Source organism: Enhydra lutris, unplaced genomic scaffold (genome assembly GCF_002288905.1).
Source record: "Enhydra lutris kenyoni isolate GAN:26980312 unplaced genomic scaffold, ASM228890v2 scaffoldscaffold19, whole genome shotgun sequence".
NCBI lineage: Eukaryota > Metazoa > Chordata > Mammalia > Carnivora > Mustelidae > Enhydra > Enhydra lutris.
The window spans coordinates 3,722,827-3,741,235 of NW_019154103.1; the positions used below are offsets into that span (position 1 = coordinate 3,722,827).

The following is an 18,409-nucleotide window of genomic DNA, read 5'->3' on the forward strand; positions in this document are numbered from 1 at the left end:
GTGTTTATGGCAGTGCAGTTATACTGATAAAACAAAATTGTTTCCTTCTGTACCTAGATTCTTATTTTAGCGTCATGTCCATACCCTTGTGTGGTCACTACTCGTAGTGCATTTATTGTGTTTATCTTTACCTGACTGTCTCACTGCTTGCTTCCTAGGAGCGGAAATTAGACTGTCCATCCCTATCAGCTTTTTACCCCCAGTTTTTATCTGATAGATCATCAATATATACTCTTGGATTTGCCTCAGTGAATGGCCAGTAAATATTTTAAAATGGCCACCTCCGACAGACTAAGTACTGATGAATACAAAGTTAAATACAGAAAGGGACTGTAGTGCTTAAGGTCTTCTTGGTTTTGTTCTTTGGTTACAAGTAAGAGCTGCCTTCGACAACCAAGTAAATAAATGAATTAAGCATATTCATGTAGTTTTTGTCTTTGTAGATTTCAAGGAGGACTTGAGAAGCTGTGGTAGTGAGCCATCTCTGAGTATGTTGACAGCAGGAGTTGAAGGCTTTTTATTGTCTCTACTATTACTGAGCTACAGGTCTCAATTCCCAGCCTTTGTGTCTCTTTTGTTCAAATTCCAAATTTCTGTAAACAGAGTGTCATTAACTTAGCTGTGCCGGGAAATAGAGACAGAGAGGCCAAGCCTGATTACATTCAAAAAAGGTAATTACTATAGTACTTTACTCTAAAATGTATATATTTTTATTCCTGTAGATTTTCCATGTAGGAGTGGAAATATTGAAAACTAGGTTGGGGGGCGCCTGGGTGGCTCAGTGGGTTGAGCCGCTGCCTTCGGCTCAGGTCATGATCTCGGGGTCCTGGGATCGAGTCCAGCATCAGGCTCTCTGCTCGGCAGGGAGTCTGCTTCCCTCTCTCTGTCTGTCTGCCTGCCTCTCTGCCTACTTGTGATCTCTGTCTGTCAAATAAAAATCTTAAAAAAAAAAAAAAAAAAAAAAGAAAACTAGGTTTGGGGCGCCTGGGTGGCTCAGTGGGTTAAAGCCTCTGTCTTCGGCTCAGGTCATGATCCCAGGGTCCTGGGATCGAGCCCCGCATCAGGTTCTCTGCTCAGCGGAGAGCCTGCTTCCTCCTCTCCCTTTGCCTGCTTCTCTGCCTACTTGTGATCTCTCTGTCAAATAAATGAAGTCTTTAAAAAAAAAAAAAAGAAAACTAGGTTTGTTTATTCATTCATTTATTGATTTATTTATTTTTATAAATAGGAAGAATATTATTTAAAAAATTTTTACTTTAGTGTGCCTGGGTGGCTCAGTTGGTTAAGGGACTGCCTTCAGCTCAGGTCATGATCCTGCAGTCCTGGGATCGAGTCCTACATCAGGCTCCCTGCTCAGTGGGGATTCTGCTTCTCCCTCTGACCCTCTCCCCTTTCATACTCTCTCTCATTCTCTCTCTCAAATAAATAAAATAAGCATAAATAAATATATAAGTAAATAAATATAAATAAAATAAAAATAAAAATAAGTAAAATTAAATAAAATTTTAAAAATAAATAAAAAATAAAATCTAAAAAAAAATTTTTTAAACTTTAATTCATTATTAATTGCAGTGTTAGATTCATCTTTAGTGGACAGTGCAGTGGTTGAAAAGTTCCATACATCACCCTTAAATGAGAAGAATTTTAAATACTACCCTAAGAAATTCTTATGAGTGCTTTTATAATATAGTCCTGTTCTAAAATGTAGATTTTATTAATCAGGTACAGTGAGGCCAACAGATCAGGAAAGTACTGTGATTAAATAGTTCTTAACAGTCTGCCACGCCTTGCCGTGAAGGACCACACACAGAGCACCAGGGTTGGCCAGGAGGCGGAGAGAACAGGGGGAAGATATGGCCAAGAACCTCCCCTGTGGCTTGTGTGGGAAGGAATGGATAAGGGGGAGGGTAAGCAGGTTTGGCTAGCATGAATCATTTCAGGGGAATCTGGGATGTAGCCATTGTCTCTAGTTGTTGGGTACTTGGTCCTGGAGTGATGAGGGCAGGTGGAGAGTGGTTCCATGCATTAAAGCATGTTAAAAGATGTGGTAAGAGTATGGGCTTTGGATTGGTTTGCTTTCAAAGGATGCTTTCCTAGGCAAGTCTTCTGCTGCCTCTACAGATTGGCCAACCCTCAGAGGCCCAGTCTCCGCAGGGTCAGCAAGGCTCTAGCTGTCAAAGCATTAGAATGGTAGAGAAATAACAAGACCTGAAGAACACAGTTTCTCCCTTTGAGTCAGTTGTGACTTTTCATGTGAAATCTAAATTTAAGTTCCTGACATGGCCTTACCTTGATGTAACCCTCTGCTGTGAACTAGACTTTCCCTCTCCCCCTCTCCCCTGTCACACTGGCTTCCTTAGAGTTCCTTGAACATGTCGGGCGCACGTCCCACTGTAGGGACCAATAGAACCATTCCATCTGCTACAAATACTTGCTTCAGAGAGTGACTAGGCTTCCTTTTTGTTCCTTCAGGCATTTGTGCATCTGTTGGTTTGTTAGTGAGGCCTACTCTGCCTTTTTTTTTTTTTTTTTTGGTAAAGATTTAATTTATTTACTTGACAGAGATCACAAGTAGGCAGAGAGGCAGGCAGAGGGAGAGGAGGAAGCAGGCTCCCTGCTGAGCAGAGAGCCCAATGCTGGGCTCGATCCCAGGACCCTGAGATCATGACCTGAGCCAAAGGCAAAGGCTTAACCCACTGAGCCACCCAGGTCTACTCTACTTAATGCTGCTACCAATACCCACTCTGACTCCTGCCTACCCCTTCCTCCTGTTTGTAGATAGCACGTAACACTTTTAGCATGTTGTGTCATTGGCTTGCTTATTTTGTGTGGTTTGTTCCCTCCACCTGTGCAGAGCAAGAGGTCTTTATTCTGTCCATCAGTGTACTCAAAGCAATTAAAAACAGTGCCTGGAACATAGCAGGTGCTGGGGAAATGTTTGTTCAATAACGACATTATTTTTCCCAGAGTGGTATACTCTATTTTGAGGATACATAAGGTATATGAGATTAATCTGTAGCAATGTTCAACATGGGAGTACAGTTGTGTTCTTACTGTATTATCCGTTATTGTGACCAGATGGTATCCAGGAAACATGAAGTGGTGAGATTCTTATTTAGCAATCCCTCATTTTAGTCAGACATGACAGAGAAGATACTGTCTCCCCTTTGTTGACTTTGAGGTTCCGTATATGGAGTTTTTCTTTTTCTTTTCTTTTTTTTTTTTTTTTTAAGATTTTATTTATTTATTTGACAGACAGAGATCACAAGTAGGCAGAGAGGCAGGCAGAAAGAGAGGGGGAAGCAGGCTCTCTGCTGAGCAGGGAGCCTGATGTAGGGCTTGATCCCAAGACCCTGAGATAATGACCTGAGCCGAAGGCAGAGGCTTAACCCACTGAGCCACCCAGGCGCCCCTGGAGTTTTTCTTGTTACTACCATAGCTACCCCCAAGTAGAGGGCTGTCAACTTTACACACAAACCAATTGATTCTACCTGACTTTTTCATTGTAGCTCTCTTATTAATAGTTTGATTTGAAGGCTTTCTCTTCATTATCAAATCTCTAAGGCGATGCCCTTCAATTCTCTTGGAAGAGCCACTCCCATTTCTTCCTAGAAGTTAGCTCTGTGGTCACAAACTGTTAGAAGCACTCTGGACTGAGGAGTGGTAGACGAGGGTGGGCTCTTAGTAAGTATGGCTGCCTTACGCGTTATTACGGTTGTGATTTCAAGCCATGTGCTGAGAAGAAAATGGCAAAATCCTGTTGAAAAACACTCTCCTGGAAACATGGGCATTTGGGAAAATAGGAAATGATTTAAACAAATGTAAAGCAAATGACATTTATGATACATTCAGATTTTGATGTTGAGCTGTTGGGGAGGTTTTAGGTATGAAATGGGTGTTGTGGTTTTGTCAGAGAGAGAACAAGGCAGGGGGAGCAGCGGGCAGAGGGAGAGAGAGAAGCAGACTCCCCACTGAGCAGGGAGCCAGATATGGGGCTCAATCCCATGGTCCCTGGGATCATGACCTGAGCAGAAGGCAGATGCTTAAATGACTGAGCCACCCCAGGCGCCCCTCAATAGTCTTTATCTTCAGTAGATTCATATGATTAAAAGGATGTGATATGCTAAGCATGATACCCTCTAGTTCCATCCATGTCGTCGCAAATGGCAAGATTTCATTTCTTTTGATGGCTGCATAGTATTCCATTGTGTATATATACCACATCTTCTTTATCCATTCGTCTGTTGATGGACATCTAGGTTCTTTCCATAGTTTGGCTATTGTAGACATTGCTGCTATAAACATTCGGGTGCACGTGCCCCTTCGGATCACAACGTTTGTATCTTTAGGGTAAATACCCAGTAGTGCAATTGCTGGGTCATAGGGTAGCTCTATTTTCAGTTTTTTGAGGAACCTCCACACAGTTTTCCAGAGTGGTTGCACCAGCTTGCATTCCCACCAACAGTGTAGGAAGGTTCCCCTCTTTCCGCATCTTCGCCAGCATCTGTCATTTCTTGACTTGTTAATTTTAGCCATTCTGACTGGTGTGAGGTGGTATCTTATTGTGGTTTTGATTTGTATTTCCCTGATGCCGAGTGACGTGGAGCATTTTTTCATATGTCTGTTGGCCATCGGGATGTCTTCTTTGCAGAAATGTCTGTTCATATTCTCTGCCCATTTCTTGATTGGATTATTTGTTCTTTGGGTGTTGAGTTTGCTAAGCTCTTTATAGATTTTGGATACTAGCCCTTTATCTGATATGTCGTTTGCAAATATCTTCTTCCATTCTGTCAGTTGTCTTTTGATTTTGTTAACTGTTTCCTTTGCTGTGCAAAAGCTTTTGATCTTGATGAAATCCCAATAGTTCATTTTTGCCCTTGCTTCTGTTGTCTTTGGCGATGTTCCTAGGAAGAAGTTGCTGCGGTTGAGGTCAGAGAGGTTGTGCCTGTGTTCTCCTCAAGGATTTTGATTCCTTTCTCACATTGAGGTCCCTCATGCATTTTGAGTCTATTTTTGTGTGTGGTATAAGGAAATAGTCCAATTTCACTTTTCTGCATGTGGCTGTCCAATTTTCCCAGCACCATTTGTTGAAGAGGCTGTCTTTTTTCCATTGGACATTCCTTCCTGCTTTGTCGAAGATTAGTTGACCATAGAGTTCAGGGTCTATTTCTGGGCTCTCTATTCTGTTCCATGTATCTATGTGTCTGTTTCTGTGCCAGTATTCGAATTCGTACTGTCTTGATAATGACAGCTTTGTAATAGAGCTTGAAGTCTGGAATTGTGAAGCCACCAACTTTGGCTTTCTTTTTCAATATTCCTTTGACTATTCGAGGTCTTTTCTGGTTCAATATAAATTTTAGGATTGTTTGTTCTATTTCTTTGAAAAAAATGGATGGGATTTTGATAGGGATTGCATTAAATATGTAGATTGCTTTAGGTAGAATAGACATTTTCACAATATTTGTTCTTCCAATCCATGAGCATGGAACATTTTTTCATTTCTTTGTGTCTTCCTCAATTTCTTTCAAGAGTACTTTATAGTTTTGTGAGTATAGATTCTTAGCCTCTTTGGTTAGGTTTATTCCTAGGTATCTTATGGTTTTGGGTGCAATTGTAAATGGGACTGACTCCTTAATTTCTCTTTCTTCTGTCTTGTTGTTAGTGTAAAGAAATGCAACTGATTCTGTGCATTGACTTTATATCCTGACACTTTACTGAATTCCTGTACAAATTCTAGCAGTTTTGGAGTGGAGCCTTTTGGGTTTTCCACATAAAGTATCATATCATCTGCAAAGAGTGATAGTTTGACTTCTTCTTCGCTGATTTGGATGCCTTTAATTTCTTTTTGTTGTCTGATTGCTGAGGCTAGGACTTCTAGTACTATGTTGAACAGCAGTGGTGATAACGGACATCCTTGCCATGCTCCTGACCTTAGCGGAAAAGCTTTCAGTTTTTCTCCATTGAGAATGATATTTGCAGTGGGTTTTTCATAGATGGCTTTGATAATATTGAGGTATGTGCCCTCTATCCCTACACTGTGAAGAGTTTTAATCAGGAAGGGATGCTGCACTTTGTCAAATGCTTTTTCAGCATCTACTGAGAGTATCATATGGTTCTTGTTCTTTCTTTTATTAATGTATTGAATCACATTGATTGATTTGTGGATGTTGAACCAAACTTGCAGCCCTGGAATAAATCCCACTTTGTCGTGGTGAATAATCCTTTAATGTACTGTTGGATCCTATTGGCCAGTATTTTGGTGAGAATTTTCGCATCTGTGTTCATCAAGGATATTGGTCTGTAATTCTTTTTTGATGGGATCCTTGTCTGGTTTTGGGATCAAGGTGATGCTGGCCTCATAAAATGAGTTTGGAAGTTTTCCTTCTATTTTTTGGAACAGTTTCAGGAGAATAGGCATTAATTCTTCTTTAAATGTTTGGTAAAATTCCCCTGGGAAGCCGTCTGGCCCTGGGCTTTTGTTTGTTTGGAGATTTTTGATGACTGTTTCAATCTCCTTACTGGTTATGGGTCTGTTGAGGTTTTCTATTTCTTCCTGGTTCAGTTGTGGTAGTTTATATGTCTCTAGAAATGTATCAGTTTCTTCCAGATTGTCGAATTTGTTGGCGTAGAGTTGCTCATAGTATGTTCTTATAATTGTATTTCTTTGGTGTTGGTTGTGATCTCTCCTCTTTCATTCATGATTTTATTTATTTGGGTCCTTTCTCTTTTCTTTTTGATAAGACTGGCCAGGGGTTTATCAATCTTATTAATTCTTTCAAAGAACCAGCTCCTAGTTTCATTGATTTGTTCTATTGTTTTTTTAGTTTCTATTTCATTGATTTCTGCTCTGATCTTTATAGTTTCTCTTCTCCTGCTGGGTTTAGGCTTTCTTTGTTGTTCTTTCTCCCGCTCCTTTAAGTGTAGGGTTAGGTTGTGTACTTGAGACCTTTCTTGTTTCTTGAGGAAGGCTTGTACTGCTATATATTTTCCTCTCAGGACTGCCTTTGTTGTGTCCCACAGATTTTGAACCGTTGTGTTTTCATTATCATTTATTTCCATGATATTTTTCAATTCTTCTTTAATTTCCTGGTTGACCCATTCATTCTTTAGAAGGATGCTGTTTAGTCTCCATGTATTTGGGTTCTTTTCAAATTTCCTCGTGATTGAGTTCTAGCTTCAGAGTATTGTGGTCTGAAAATATGCAGGGAATGATCCCAATCTTTTGATACCGGTTGAGACCTGATTTAGGACCGAGAATGTGATCTATTCTGGAGAATGTTCCATGTGCAGTAGAGAAGAATGTGTATTCTGTTGCTTTGGGATGGAATGTTCTGAATATATCTGTGATGTCCATCTGGTCCAGTGTGTCATTTAAGACCTTTATTTCCTTGTTGATCTTTTGCTTGGATGATCTGTCCATTTCAGTGAGGGGAGTGTTAAAGTCCCCTACTATTATTGTATTATTGTCGATGTATTTCTTTGATTTTGTTATTAATTGGTTTATATAGTTGGCTGCTCCCACGTTAGGGGCATAGATATTTAAAATTGTTAGGTCTTCTTGTTGGACAGACCCTTTGAGTATGATATAGTGTCCTTCCTCATCTCTTATTATAGTCTTTGGCTTAAAATCTAATTGATCTGATATAAAGATTGCCACCCCAGCTTTCTTTTGATGTCCATTAGCATGGTACATTATTTTCCATCCCTTCACTTTAAATCTGGAGGTGTCTTCGGGTCTAAAATGAGTTTCTTGTAGGCAGTATATTGATGGGTTTTGTTTTTTTATCCATTCTGATACCCTGTGTCTTTTGATTGGGGCATTTAGCCCATTAACATTCAGGGTAACTATTGAGAGATAAGAATTTAGTGCCATTGTATTGCCTGTAAGGTGACTGTTACTGTATATTGTCTTTGTTTCTTTCTGATCTACTACTTTTAGGGTTTCTCTTTGCTTAGAGGACCCCTTTCAATCTTTCCTGTAGAGCTGGTTTGGTGTTTGCAAATTCTTTCAGTTTTTGTTTGTCCTGGAAGCTTTTTATCTCTCCTTCTAGTTTCAATGATAGCCTAGCTGGATATAGTATTCTTGGCTGCATGTTTTTCTTGTTTAGTACTCTGAATATATCATGCCAGTTCTTCCTGGCCTGCCAGGTCTCTGTGGATAGGTCTGCTGCCAATCTAATGTTTTTACCCTTGTATGTTACGACTTCTTTTCCCGGGCTGCTTTCAGGATTTTCTTTGTCGCTAAGACTTGTAAGTTTTACTATCAGGTGACGAGGTGTGGACGTATTTTTATTGATTTTTGAGGGGCGTTCTTAGCATCTCCTGGATTTTGATGTTTGTTCCCTTTGCCATATTAGGGAAATTCTCTACAATAATTCTCTCCAATATACCTTCTGCTCCCCTCTCTTTCTTCTTCTTCTGGAATCCCAATTATTCTAATGTTGTGTTGTCTTATGGTGTCACTTATCTCTTGAATTCTCTCCTCGTGGTCTAGTATTTGTTTGTCTCTCTTTTGCTCAGTTTCTTTATTCTCTGTCATTTGGTCTTCTATGTCACTAATTCTTTCTTCTGTCTCATTTATCCTAGCAGTAAGAGCCTCCATTTTTTATTGCGCCTCATTAATAGCTTTTTTGATTCCAACTTGGTTAGATTTTAATTCTTTTATTTCTCCAGAAAGGGCTTTTATCTAGAGGGTTTCTCTAATGTCTTCTATGCCTTTTTCGAGCCCGGCTAGAACCTTGAGAATCGTCATTCTGAACTCTAGATCTGTCATATTAGCAATGTCTGTATTGATTAGGTCCCCAGCCTTCAGTGCTGCCTCTTGTTCTTTTTTTTGTGGTGAGTTTTTCCGCCTTGTCATTTTGTCCAGATAAGATTTGCTTTCTCCTCTTCTGGAATTCCGCTGTTCTCCTTGGTGAGTGAAGTTGGTCTTGGCTGGGTTTCTTGTTGATCTTCTGGCAGAGGGGCCTGTTGTAGTGATTCTCAAGTGTCTTTGCCCCAGGCGGAATTGCACTGCCCTTATCAGGGGCCGAGCTAAGTAATCAGCTCGTGTTTGCTTTTGGGAGCTTTTGTTCCCTGAGCGCTTTCCGTAGAGTTCCGGAGGGCGGGAATGAAGATGGCAGCCTCCCAATCTCCAGCCTGGAGGAGCCGAGTGCTCGGGGTCCCGCTCCTCAGTGTGCCATCAGAGAAAAGCGCCCAACTGACCCCGTCTCCCTGGCCTCTGGTCGCGCTTGTAGGAAAGCGCTCAATCGGTCGCACTTGGAGAAAAACGCCCAGTCGCTTCCATCTCCGTGGCCTCCGGCCTTGCTCCGAGCTCACCCAGCCTGTGACCGGTTAAAGGTAACCCCGAGCTGAGAGCTCACTCCTCGGCTTTGTTGCTGTAGCCGGCTTCCCCACTCTAGTACCTACGAGCTCTGCGACACTCAGACACCCCCTGTCCTTCTGTGACCCCACGGGACATGGGGTTATGCTGACCCCGTGTGGGCTTCCCCCCGGTTTAGCCTCTGGAGTGATGTCCCTCTGTGGAGCCGACTTTTAAAAGTCCTGATTTTGTGCTCTGTTGCTCCGTCGCTTGCCGGCCCCTCCCCCCGTGGTCTATCTTCCCATCACTTTGGATTCACTTCTCTGCAGATCCTACCTTTCAGTAAGTGATTGATTTTCTGTTTCTGGAATTGTTGCTCTTCTTCTCTTCGATTTCCCGTTGGATTTGTAGGTGTTTGCAATGGTTAGATAAGCTATCTAGCTGATCTCCTGCTACCTGATGTCATCTCAGCCTGCTACTTCTCCGGCATTTTGACTCCCCCCCCCCCCCCCAAAAAAAAACACCCTTCTGTTGCTAATTCTTGAAACCAGGAGTGGACGCTGAAGAATATTCAGTTTTATCCACTTCTTGAGATAATTAAGTACATTTATTGGACCTCTGGTTTGCAGTAATAGTAAAACCCTTTGTGTTTTGCAGGAAACTCTACAGGTAGTTAACCTTTACCTCACCAGATATTTACTCAGCAGCTACTAAGTGGCAGCTTGATGCTGAGCTCAGGAGTGGGGGTGGGTGGGTGGGGGAGATCAGAAACATAGGCAATTCCTGTGGTCCTGAAGCTCCATTCCAGTGGAGAAATTAGACCATGATCAAGCAAATAAATGAACCAGTTCAGGTGGTGGTAAGGCTGTGTCTGGCTTTCTGCGAGAGAATTGGGCATTGGAGCCCAGGGGCTGGTGAGGGCGACCAGGGTGAAGTTGGGCACCTTCTTTCTAGTGGAGCTGCACTTCTCATTGAGGCAAGAAGACACCAGTTTTCCTCAGTTTAGCTCCATTAGCTTCTCTGTGTGTGGTCATTCTTTCCAGATTCCAGCATGGGTTGGGTATTAGGAAAAGTTTATGAAGTTCCTTTGAGATCCTTCCCTTTCCTGTATCTTTAAAGGGATTTAATTGCTAAGATCAGAGAGTTGGCCTCTAGGTACTGAGAGGCCAACAGTGTATGTGTTTGGTTCCCACATACATGTTTGTTGCCATAGTCCCAGCTGTGTTAATTATCCTGTTAATATCACTGCTTAATATATTTAACAACAAAGCCAATTGGGAAATTAAAAATGAGTACCAGCCCCCCTCTCCCGAACAACTGAGCACCCACTCCGTGCTCACGTAGGTCTCCGAGCTAGCTAGTGTGGCACCTCTGACTGTGGAGACGCGATAGCCCAAAGGGAGGAAAAGACCTTGTGCAAAGACACACTGGAACCAGTGGGAAGAGCTGGGATCTGAACCCTGGTCTTTCCTTTCTGGACACCTCATTTTTAACCAGTATACTGTAGGCTTGTGTCAAAAACAATCTGTAAGGATGATGATTGCTTGTAAGATGCTTTTTTTCTGTGTATTTCAGGTTTTGCTGATCTTTGCAAAGGAAGATAGTCAGAGTGATGGATTCTGGTGGGCCTGTGACAGAGCTGGCTATAGATGCAATATTGCACGGACTCCAGAGTCAGCCCTTGAATGCTTTCTAGATAAACATCATGAAATTATCGTAATAGATCACAGACAGACGCGAAACTTTGACGCAGAAGCGGTGTGCAGGTACCTTCCCTAACGGAACATGCTCGTTACACGTTCACGTAATAGCTTAAAATGACTGTCCCTCAGAGACGGCTTTAGTTCCATCCCAGTATTTCTAGAATGCTTGTTGATGTTTCTAAGCAGTCTATGCAGATTTCCGTGAGGAAAACTAGAGCTCCTCCTCATCTCACCGTTTCTGTTTTTCCATGTTTGAGTTCCAGGGAATTGAGAGGTGCGAGCTGGGTAACTCTGAAAATGTCAAGGTGTTTTTTTTCCCCTAAGTATTGCTCCTGTTTCACACACACACACACACACACACACACACACACACGCACACGCAAGAGACATTAAAATTCACACAGTTTTTATGATGCGGATAGGGTTTGGATTTAAACCAGATATCTTAATCTTAATTATTCCGTCCCCAAATGAACATGGGAAATGTGTGAAATATACATTTCTCCCTGCCTGACACAGATGGGTAGAACCTACAGCAGCAGAAAATCTCGCAGGGTTCCAAACTCCCCACTTGTTTGCAGAAACACTCGCACTCCGGGGGGAAAGACATGCCTGTTCATAAATAAATGCAGTCCTAAAAGTTTGCTGTGGATGAACTGATCCATTGAGCAGAAGTGGAATGCTTTGAAGCTAGACAGCAAGAGGTCACTAATTAAATGCTAGAGCAGCACAGACTCCAATTACATATGGAGCTAGAATTTTCTTGAATCTTAGTAAGTGAAATGAAAGGTAAGGAAGTGGCTTCTTAGATCCTTTGGCATCCTGACAAGAAATGATTGGATTAAGAGACATTTCTCATCAGAGGCATTGCCTTGTATTCTTTGATCCTCCTCAGTGTCTCAAAGAAGAATTTTTCTTACAGAACCTATTTTAAAATGTCTTACTGGCCTCAGATAATCTTACTGTTGTGCATAGAAAGATTTTCTTTGGAAATTATTATATATATGAATAAATGTATCATAAAGTATTTGGTACTTTCAGTATTAAGAAATACTAAGAAATATTTAGAGGTAATAAGGAAAAAAAAATATTTTTTCTTTTTAGATGAGCTACAGGATAGAATTCGTCCTTCATAACTAGATCTAATTTTTCTTGGTCTTGACTTAATTTCCTTAAATGATTTTGTAGTAGAAGCACTACAGTCCTTTGTGCATACATGGAATGATTTAAGACAAGATTCAGGTGTAAAAAGAAATGCTTTTTATCTGGGTAAAGGCAAAATTTAGCAGCTAAGCTTTACAATCTTCCTTGAATATAAAGAAATTTAGGGTTCTTTTTTTATCTAATATACTTCTGTCTTAGCTGCACAGAAAAACAGTGCGGGATCTGCATAGGTCAGAAGCCAGATTGTATATCTGGGGGTGTGTTTACTGTCTGCTTATATTCAGGGCAGCCAGATTCCTGAATGTGTGGCTGCCGGTACATGTCCCCTTAAGACGAGTAAGGGACACACTCCTGGCAGATAGGCATTCGTTACTGTCCTCCACAGTCTGAGATCCCTGGATTTTTGAGCAAGCCTGGACCTTAGCTTGACATGCTTCCTTGGTTCTCTGCCCACCAATGGCAGTCCGCCTTCGTCCTCTCAATCAGGAAGAGCTCTGGGTCTCCCTGACCATCCCAGTTCCTTTGGAGGAATAAGAAAGAGGAGATAAGCAGCAGGAAGCAACCCCAAACATGGAAGCCAGTTCCAAAGGAAGTAAGGGAGCATGGACTCCAGCCCCATTATATTCATAATAAGTGTTTGAGCCTCTTGAGACCCACCCCTTAGAACACAGCCTAGCAGTGTAGCCTTGACCTCTCAGTGGGGTGGAAGAGGCTGCACAAGGCTGAGAAGTGCTTAGTATTTCCCTAGAGAGTAGGGCAAGCCTCCGACTTGATGCATTTTTTTCATTAGGTGGTAACTGCTATTTCTGCTGAGAATTCAGTAGGCCCTCAGGTAGAAAAAAAGGGCACATTGGCCTTACCAAGACCTGTGCTGTGGGGTGGCTGGACAGGAAGTAGTCCATGCTAGCCTGAAAAGGGGGTCACGACTTAACTCTTCCTGTCCCACAGTGAATTAAGGTCTTGAACTTTAGGATTTTGCTCAGATGTCATTTATCTCCCAGGAGAGGCTTTACTTCCCAGGAAGACGAGAGCTGGTCACTTTCCTGAGCCTTCCACCCACATAGAGTGAGGTCTCAAGGAATAGGAAATCAGGAAAGTACTTTTCTGAAAAAGGTCAGGAAATGTGAGAGTTGAAGGAAATGAAACAATGCAAGCTGGTTTTTTCTAGGGGAGCGGTAGTACAAACATGTTGAAGTGGGGGAGAGCTGAGATGCCAATAGCTAAGCAAGAGCAACAAATCCACGTTGTTTCACAAGTTACACAGAAGCTGCTTTGAGCCTTCTGTTCTTGGAAAGGACGGTTCTCTTCCAAGAGATCTCAGAGTCCAGACTGAGGAAATGGGTCACCACAAGCATGCTCGTTTGTACTAAGACTCAAGTATGTGGCCCTTTGTGAACAGTTCATGTAGTTCACGAGCCCGAGACAGGAGACAACCCAGAATCAGAGCCACAGCACACAACAGCGCATGTTGTAAGGAGACCCATGGACCTCCAAATTCTAGATCCTTATGCGTTCTGATCCTGCTAAATTCCTAGGGATTGAGTGACCCACAGGTGGTCGTGGTATCACGGGGATCACCAGGGACCGTGGCCGCAGAGCTGCGTGGCCCAGCCCTAGTTCATGACCCACTCGTTGAAGGCGTTTCAGCACAAACAGCAGTATGACCAAGACAAATGAGGCAGCTCCTTGTATCTCCTTCAGATTTCAACCTGAATTTGTTGGTCCAGCTGTCAGTGAGTATTTTAATTTTTATTATAAGGTCATCTTTCTAAGCTCTCTGCTGTTTTAAAAGGAGAAGAAAAGAGGCAATGCAGTTAGCTCCCTAAGTACAAACTGATAACTGGAGAACTGTGGGATTGCCAGTTTCTTTGAGGAGTGGAATGTCAGTCAGAAAACATGCAATTTAAGTGGAATTTGCCAGTTTTTGAAGTGGAAATTGGCAGATCTGACCCATTGGATAACTGCCCAGGCGTTTAAAAAAAAAAAAAGGCACCACACTTTTTTTTTTTTCTTTTTTTAAGGAAAAACAAAGAGATTGTCCTAATCTCCAGGGGCATCTTTCTTCGTTGTCTTCGTGTGTTTTCAGACTTTTGAGAGGAGGATGGGGTTTTGTGCCATTTTTCCACGTGAAGTTCCACATTCGTTCGGTGTAACAAAGCCCAGATCACCTGGTTTGACTTGGAACCTTCTCATTGCAGGTCGATCCGGGCCACAAATCCTTCCGAGCACACGGTGATCCTTGCGGTGGTTTCACAAGCGTAAGCTCCCCTCCATCCCCAGCTGGCAGTGGTACTGTTCATTCTGAAACGTGTGTCTGATGGAATCCAGTCTTTGAGCCCGCCGAGCAGTGGGCATGCCCTTGGCCCCACAACACCAACTTCAGATCTCCCTTTGCAGGGCTGTTCTTTGTGTTGCAAGGTTCTAGATATATTTAGGTTTCTGTCGGTTGTACCTGACTGCTCTTAACCCAGACTGGAACACATGAGGGAAAAAAAAAATGGGTGCTCATTACGTGCTAGAAATGAAGAGAAGATCTGAGGGAGATGTCTGGGGAGAACTTGTTCCCTCTCACCTTTTTTCTTTGAAGAAAAGAAGTGGGAGGCTGCTTGTTTTTCACTAAAGAAGAAACAAATGACAGCATTAGCACAAAGAAGCACTAAATACTCTGGGAGGAAAGGATTGTATAGTTGGGGTCAGGATTGCTCTGTGTCTAGAAGCAGGACAGTAGGATGTGTGCCCATGCTGGAAGGCAGTAGAAGGGGGATTGGGCTGTAGGTACGAGGTGGTGGAAATAGTAGCAGCTCTGCTGATCTGTTGCCTGAAATGGCCACCCCTTAAAATGAGAGACCTAAAAGGAAAAAAAAAAAACGTTGTTGGTACAAGCTACAGTCGTTGGAATCCTTGCAGTATCAAAATTGTTGTATTCGCTTTAGTGGCCATCCTTTGCTTCGGAGAGAAGGCCTTTGATGAGGGCCTAGGACCCTCCTGGACTTGGCCCCATTGTGGGAGCTGGCAGAGATTCTGTGACAAGCCAGCAACAGAGGCAGGAGAGTTGAGGTCTCTCCCAGGCAAGGCTGGCCCCGGGGAGATCTGAAATAACTTTGTTCCAAAGCCATATTGGTACAGGAGGAAATCATGGCTTCAAAGTTTTACCCCACCCAAACACTTTTCCTTACCTATTATTCCTTGAGTGTATTTTTGTTTTTTTAAGATTTTATTTATTTATTTGACAGAGAGCACAAGTAGGCAGAGATGCAGGCAGAGAGAGAAGAGGAAGCAGGCTCCCTGCTGAGCAGAGAGCCCGATGCGGGACTCGATCCCAGAGCCCTGGCATCATGACCCGAGCCAAAGGCAGAGGCTTTAACCCACTGAGCTACCCAGGCACCCCACCTTGAGTGTATTTTTAAGAGCTGTGTCACTTCACTTGATTCCTACCGTGGGCTCTCGCTGGGCCAAGGAAAGGAAAGAAATTGTTCCCATTGGTTCTGTATCTCATGATCCTGGTGGGATGTGAGGTCTCAAGGGGAATGAGTGAGGGGGACCAAGGTGTATTTAGCCTTCCTCACCTCCCATGAGGTGTTACTAGGGTGTCCAAGTCTTGCGCATGGATTCCAGGAGTACACCAGGCCACGCGTCATATTCCCCAAGCCTGGCTCATGCCACAGACCCAAAAGAGAAACCCAATTTTTTTTTTTTTTTTTTTTTTTTTTGCTCTAGTCATGTAGCAGAAATGCTTACAAATCCTTGACAGATAAGGATTTGCTATGGCTTGTTATTTTCCACCCTTTTCCTCCTATTTTTAACATAAAATATTTTGCATAGATCACAGAAAAATAATAAAACGAATGCTGAGTTTGTGCAGCCCAGCTTATGAAATAGAATGTTATTAACACCTTCGGACTCTCTTTGTGCCCCTCCTCATTTATCAGTCGAAGAAGGTGGAATCTGGAGTTCCTGAGCAGAAAATCGAGGAGGACTGCTTTTCCCTGGAGGGAAGGCATAAGCTGTGGGAAAGCCACAAACAAGCCTCAGGATTGTCCTTTCTGTTTTCCACCCGCTCTTCCACCCAGTATCTTGTATTCCTTTTTCCTTCTCTGTTTTCCAAGGTACATACTCCATGTTAACCTGCTGGCTCTTTTAGGGACACCCTTTCTCTCTCAAAATGATGGAAGCAGAAATGCAGCCTGTCTTCATGAGGAGCAGATCTTGTACCCAAATGAGGTTCTGAGACCCAGCTATAGGCTCAGTGCAGGAAACCTTCCCATGAAATGAGGAACCATCATCTGGTTTTTTTTCTCTTTTCCCCTTCCAGTGTGGCATTCCTGACGATGCTTCTTTTGCACTGGGCTATGGGTGCTGTTGTCTGTAGGGTCAGCTGTCTTCTTCACATCGGGAGTTGGACCCAGCCGGGGCTTGGGTTGGCAGTTGTGCTTCCAGAGGGTTTGGGGACAGCATAAAGGACAGTAGTGTCTGGGATGAGCATGGCACCTACCTTGTCCCATCCATTTGTTGCAACTTTCAAGGGCAGCCCAGCTTTGGGGATGGCCACTCGTGTGTACCTGTGGTGATGCTTTCAGGCACACTGCTGGAGTTTTCTCGACTGTTCGTGTTCTTTCTGCATCTGGAAGGCAGACATGGGTCCAGGAAGGCAGGTGCATCCCGTGGGCACATGCTGGTCAGGAAGCCACTGTTAGAGCGAATGCCATGCTTGCCTCATTGCTCTCTCTCCATGTTTCAGTGTGAGGAACCCTGGTTTGTATCTACTGAGTGACTGCATTTTCTGCTTTGCTGCAGATCGGGTGACCGTGAAGAGGCCTCAGTCCTCCCTCTCCTGCATGCAGGCTTCAACAGGGTATGTATGGAGGAGGTGACTCAGCATCTCTCCACGGTACAGATGGCCCCCCACTGCCCCCCATGACCTTCGTGTAACAGCATAGCCATAAAGCCACACAGAAGCTCTAAGACAGTTGAGCTCCAGGACTGTGAGGGGAAGGAAGTAACTGTTCTCTCACAGGGTGGGAACAAGCAACCGCTAGTCGGGCTTTTTCCTTCATAACTTCATGCGTCCTAGTTATAGGAATGTAATGACCTAAAAACACATCTTCCCACACCAGGTCAAAATTCTGAAGTCCCAGAGTCACCTCACTTAAATGAGTCCCATGAATGAGATTCGTTATACGTCTGTAGATGTTAGATACAGTTCAGTCCACCCAGTTGGCACCCAGGAGTCTGTTGGTCAAGGTCTCACCAGAGCTTATACCCCAAGGATAGGCCCATGTTGGCGTTTGCCTCTGTGGACTCCTGGTTAAAATCATAAACATCAGCAAAGGCAAGGTCTGTGAGTGACAACTATGGGAGTAACACTGGCGTTCAATAGGAAGCTTAAGATGGAGGACTCCAGGGGTGATCTCACCAAGACAGACACATGGTAGTTCCTGGTTTCACTCCTCACGAGCACAACCGAAGAAGCACCAGAGGCTGCTGAGAGCATCCTTGCACGTGGAGGTGAGGCTCATGCATGCCCAGCCCTGCCTCACAGAGACCTGGCAGACTGTGTTAGCAGGGTGAGGGAAGTCATTCTGCGCTGACCACACGGCCTCCCCACCCCCTCCCTGTCTGGTCTAGGGGAAAGAGACCTCCGTGGTGACGATGACCTCCCCCACCCCAGCACTCTGGGTTGCTCTGTGGGAGCCCCTGCTCTGATCTTGCCCCACAGGGACAGTAGGGGAGTGTGCATGGGTCAACCACTGGGAATCTGACCCCTGACTGAGAAGGGGGTGGGACTTGGCAGACCAAGTTCTTACCTGCGGGGCCCAAGTAGTCATCCCATGCAGCTGTTCTGCTCATCTGCAGAACCCCATCACAGGCGTACCTGACCAGGGAGCTCTGCAGGGTACAGATCTAGCTGATTGGGATCCTCAGCTGAGGAGTTTTGCTGGCTCTATTCCTGGTTAGCCCAGGCAAGGAATGGAATCCCAGTCCCAGCTGCTGTGGAGTGTGTCTTCAGGCCCTGTCTGACTGGCAGGGCTAGCAACAGCTCCTGGAAGCAATACAGCCCAGTGGCTCTCGAGCCGAGAGCGGGGCATGCAGAGCTGATGGTCCTCAGAGTCAAGGCCATACCCAGCCTGAAGTGTTCCTGTGCTACATACTTGGCACAGACAGAGGGATTAATTCATAGCCAAGGCTGAGGGTAGCTCCCAGCGTCTCCCAACCTGCAGAGCCTGTTTAGAGAATTGAGAGTAGC

At 43.8% G+C, this 18,409-nt stretch overlaps 1 protein-coding gene across 6 annotated transcripts in view; it reads left to right on the forward strand.

Moving 5' to 3' along the window:
- Window positions 1-18,409, forward strand: part of LOC111148266 (phosphodiesterase 8B) — a 238,791-nt gene that overhangs the window by 113,788 nt on the left and 106,594 nt on the right. For all 6 annotated transcript variants that reach the window (XM_022504725.1, XM_022504729.1, XM_022504728.1 and 3 more), the window contains 3 exons: window positions 10,874-11,064; window positions 14,364-14,423; window positions 16,960-17,017. In XM_022504725.1, coding sequence (XP_022360433.1) covers window positions 10,874-11,064; window positions 14,364-14,423; window positions 16,960-17,017 — 309 coding nt within the window. The remainder of the gene's footprint in view (window positions 1-10,873; window positions 11,065-14,363; window positions 14,424-16,959; window positions 17,018-18,409) is intronic.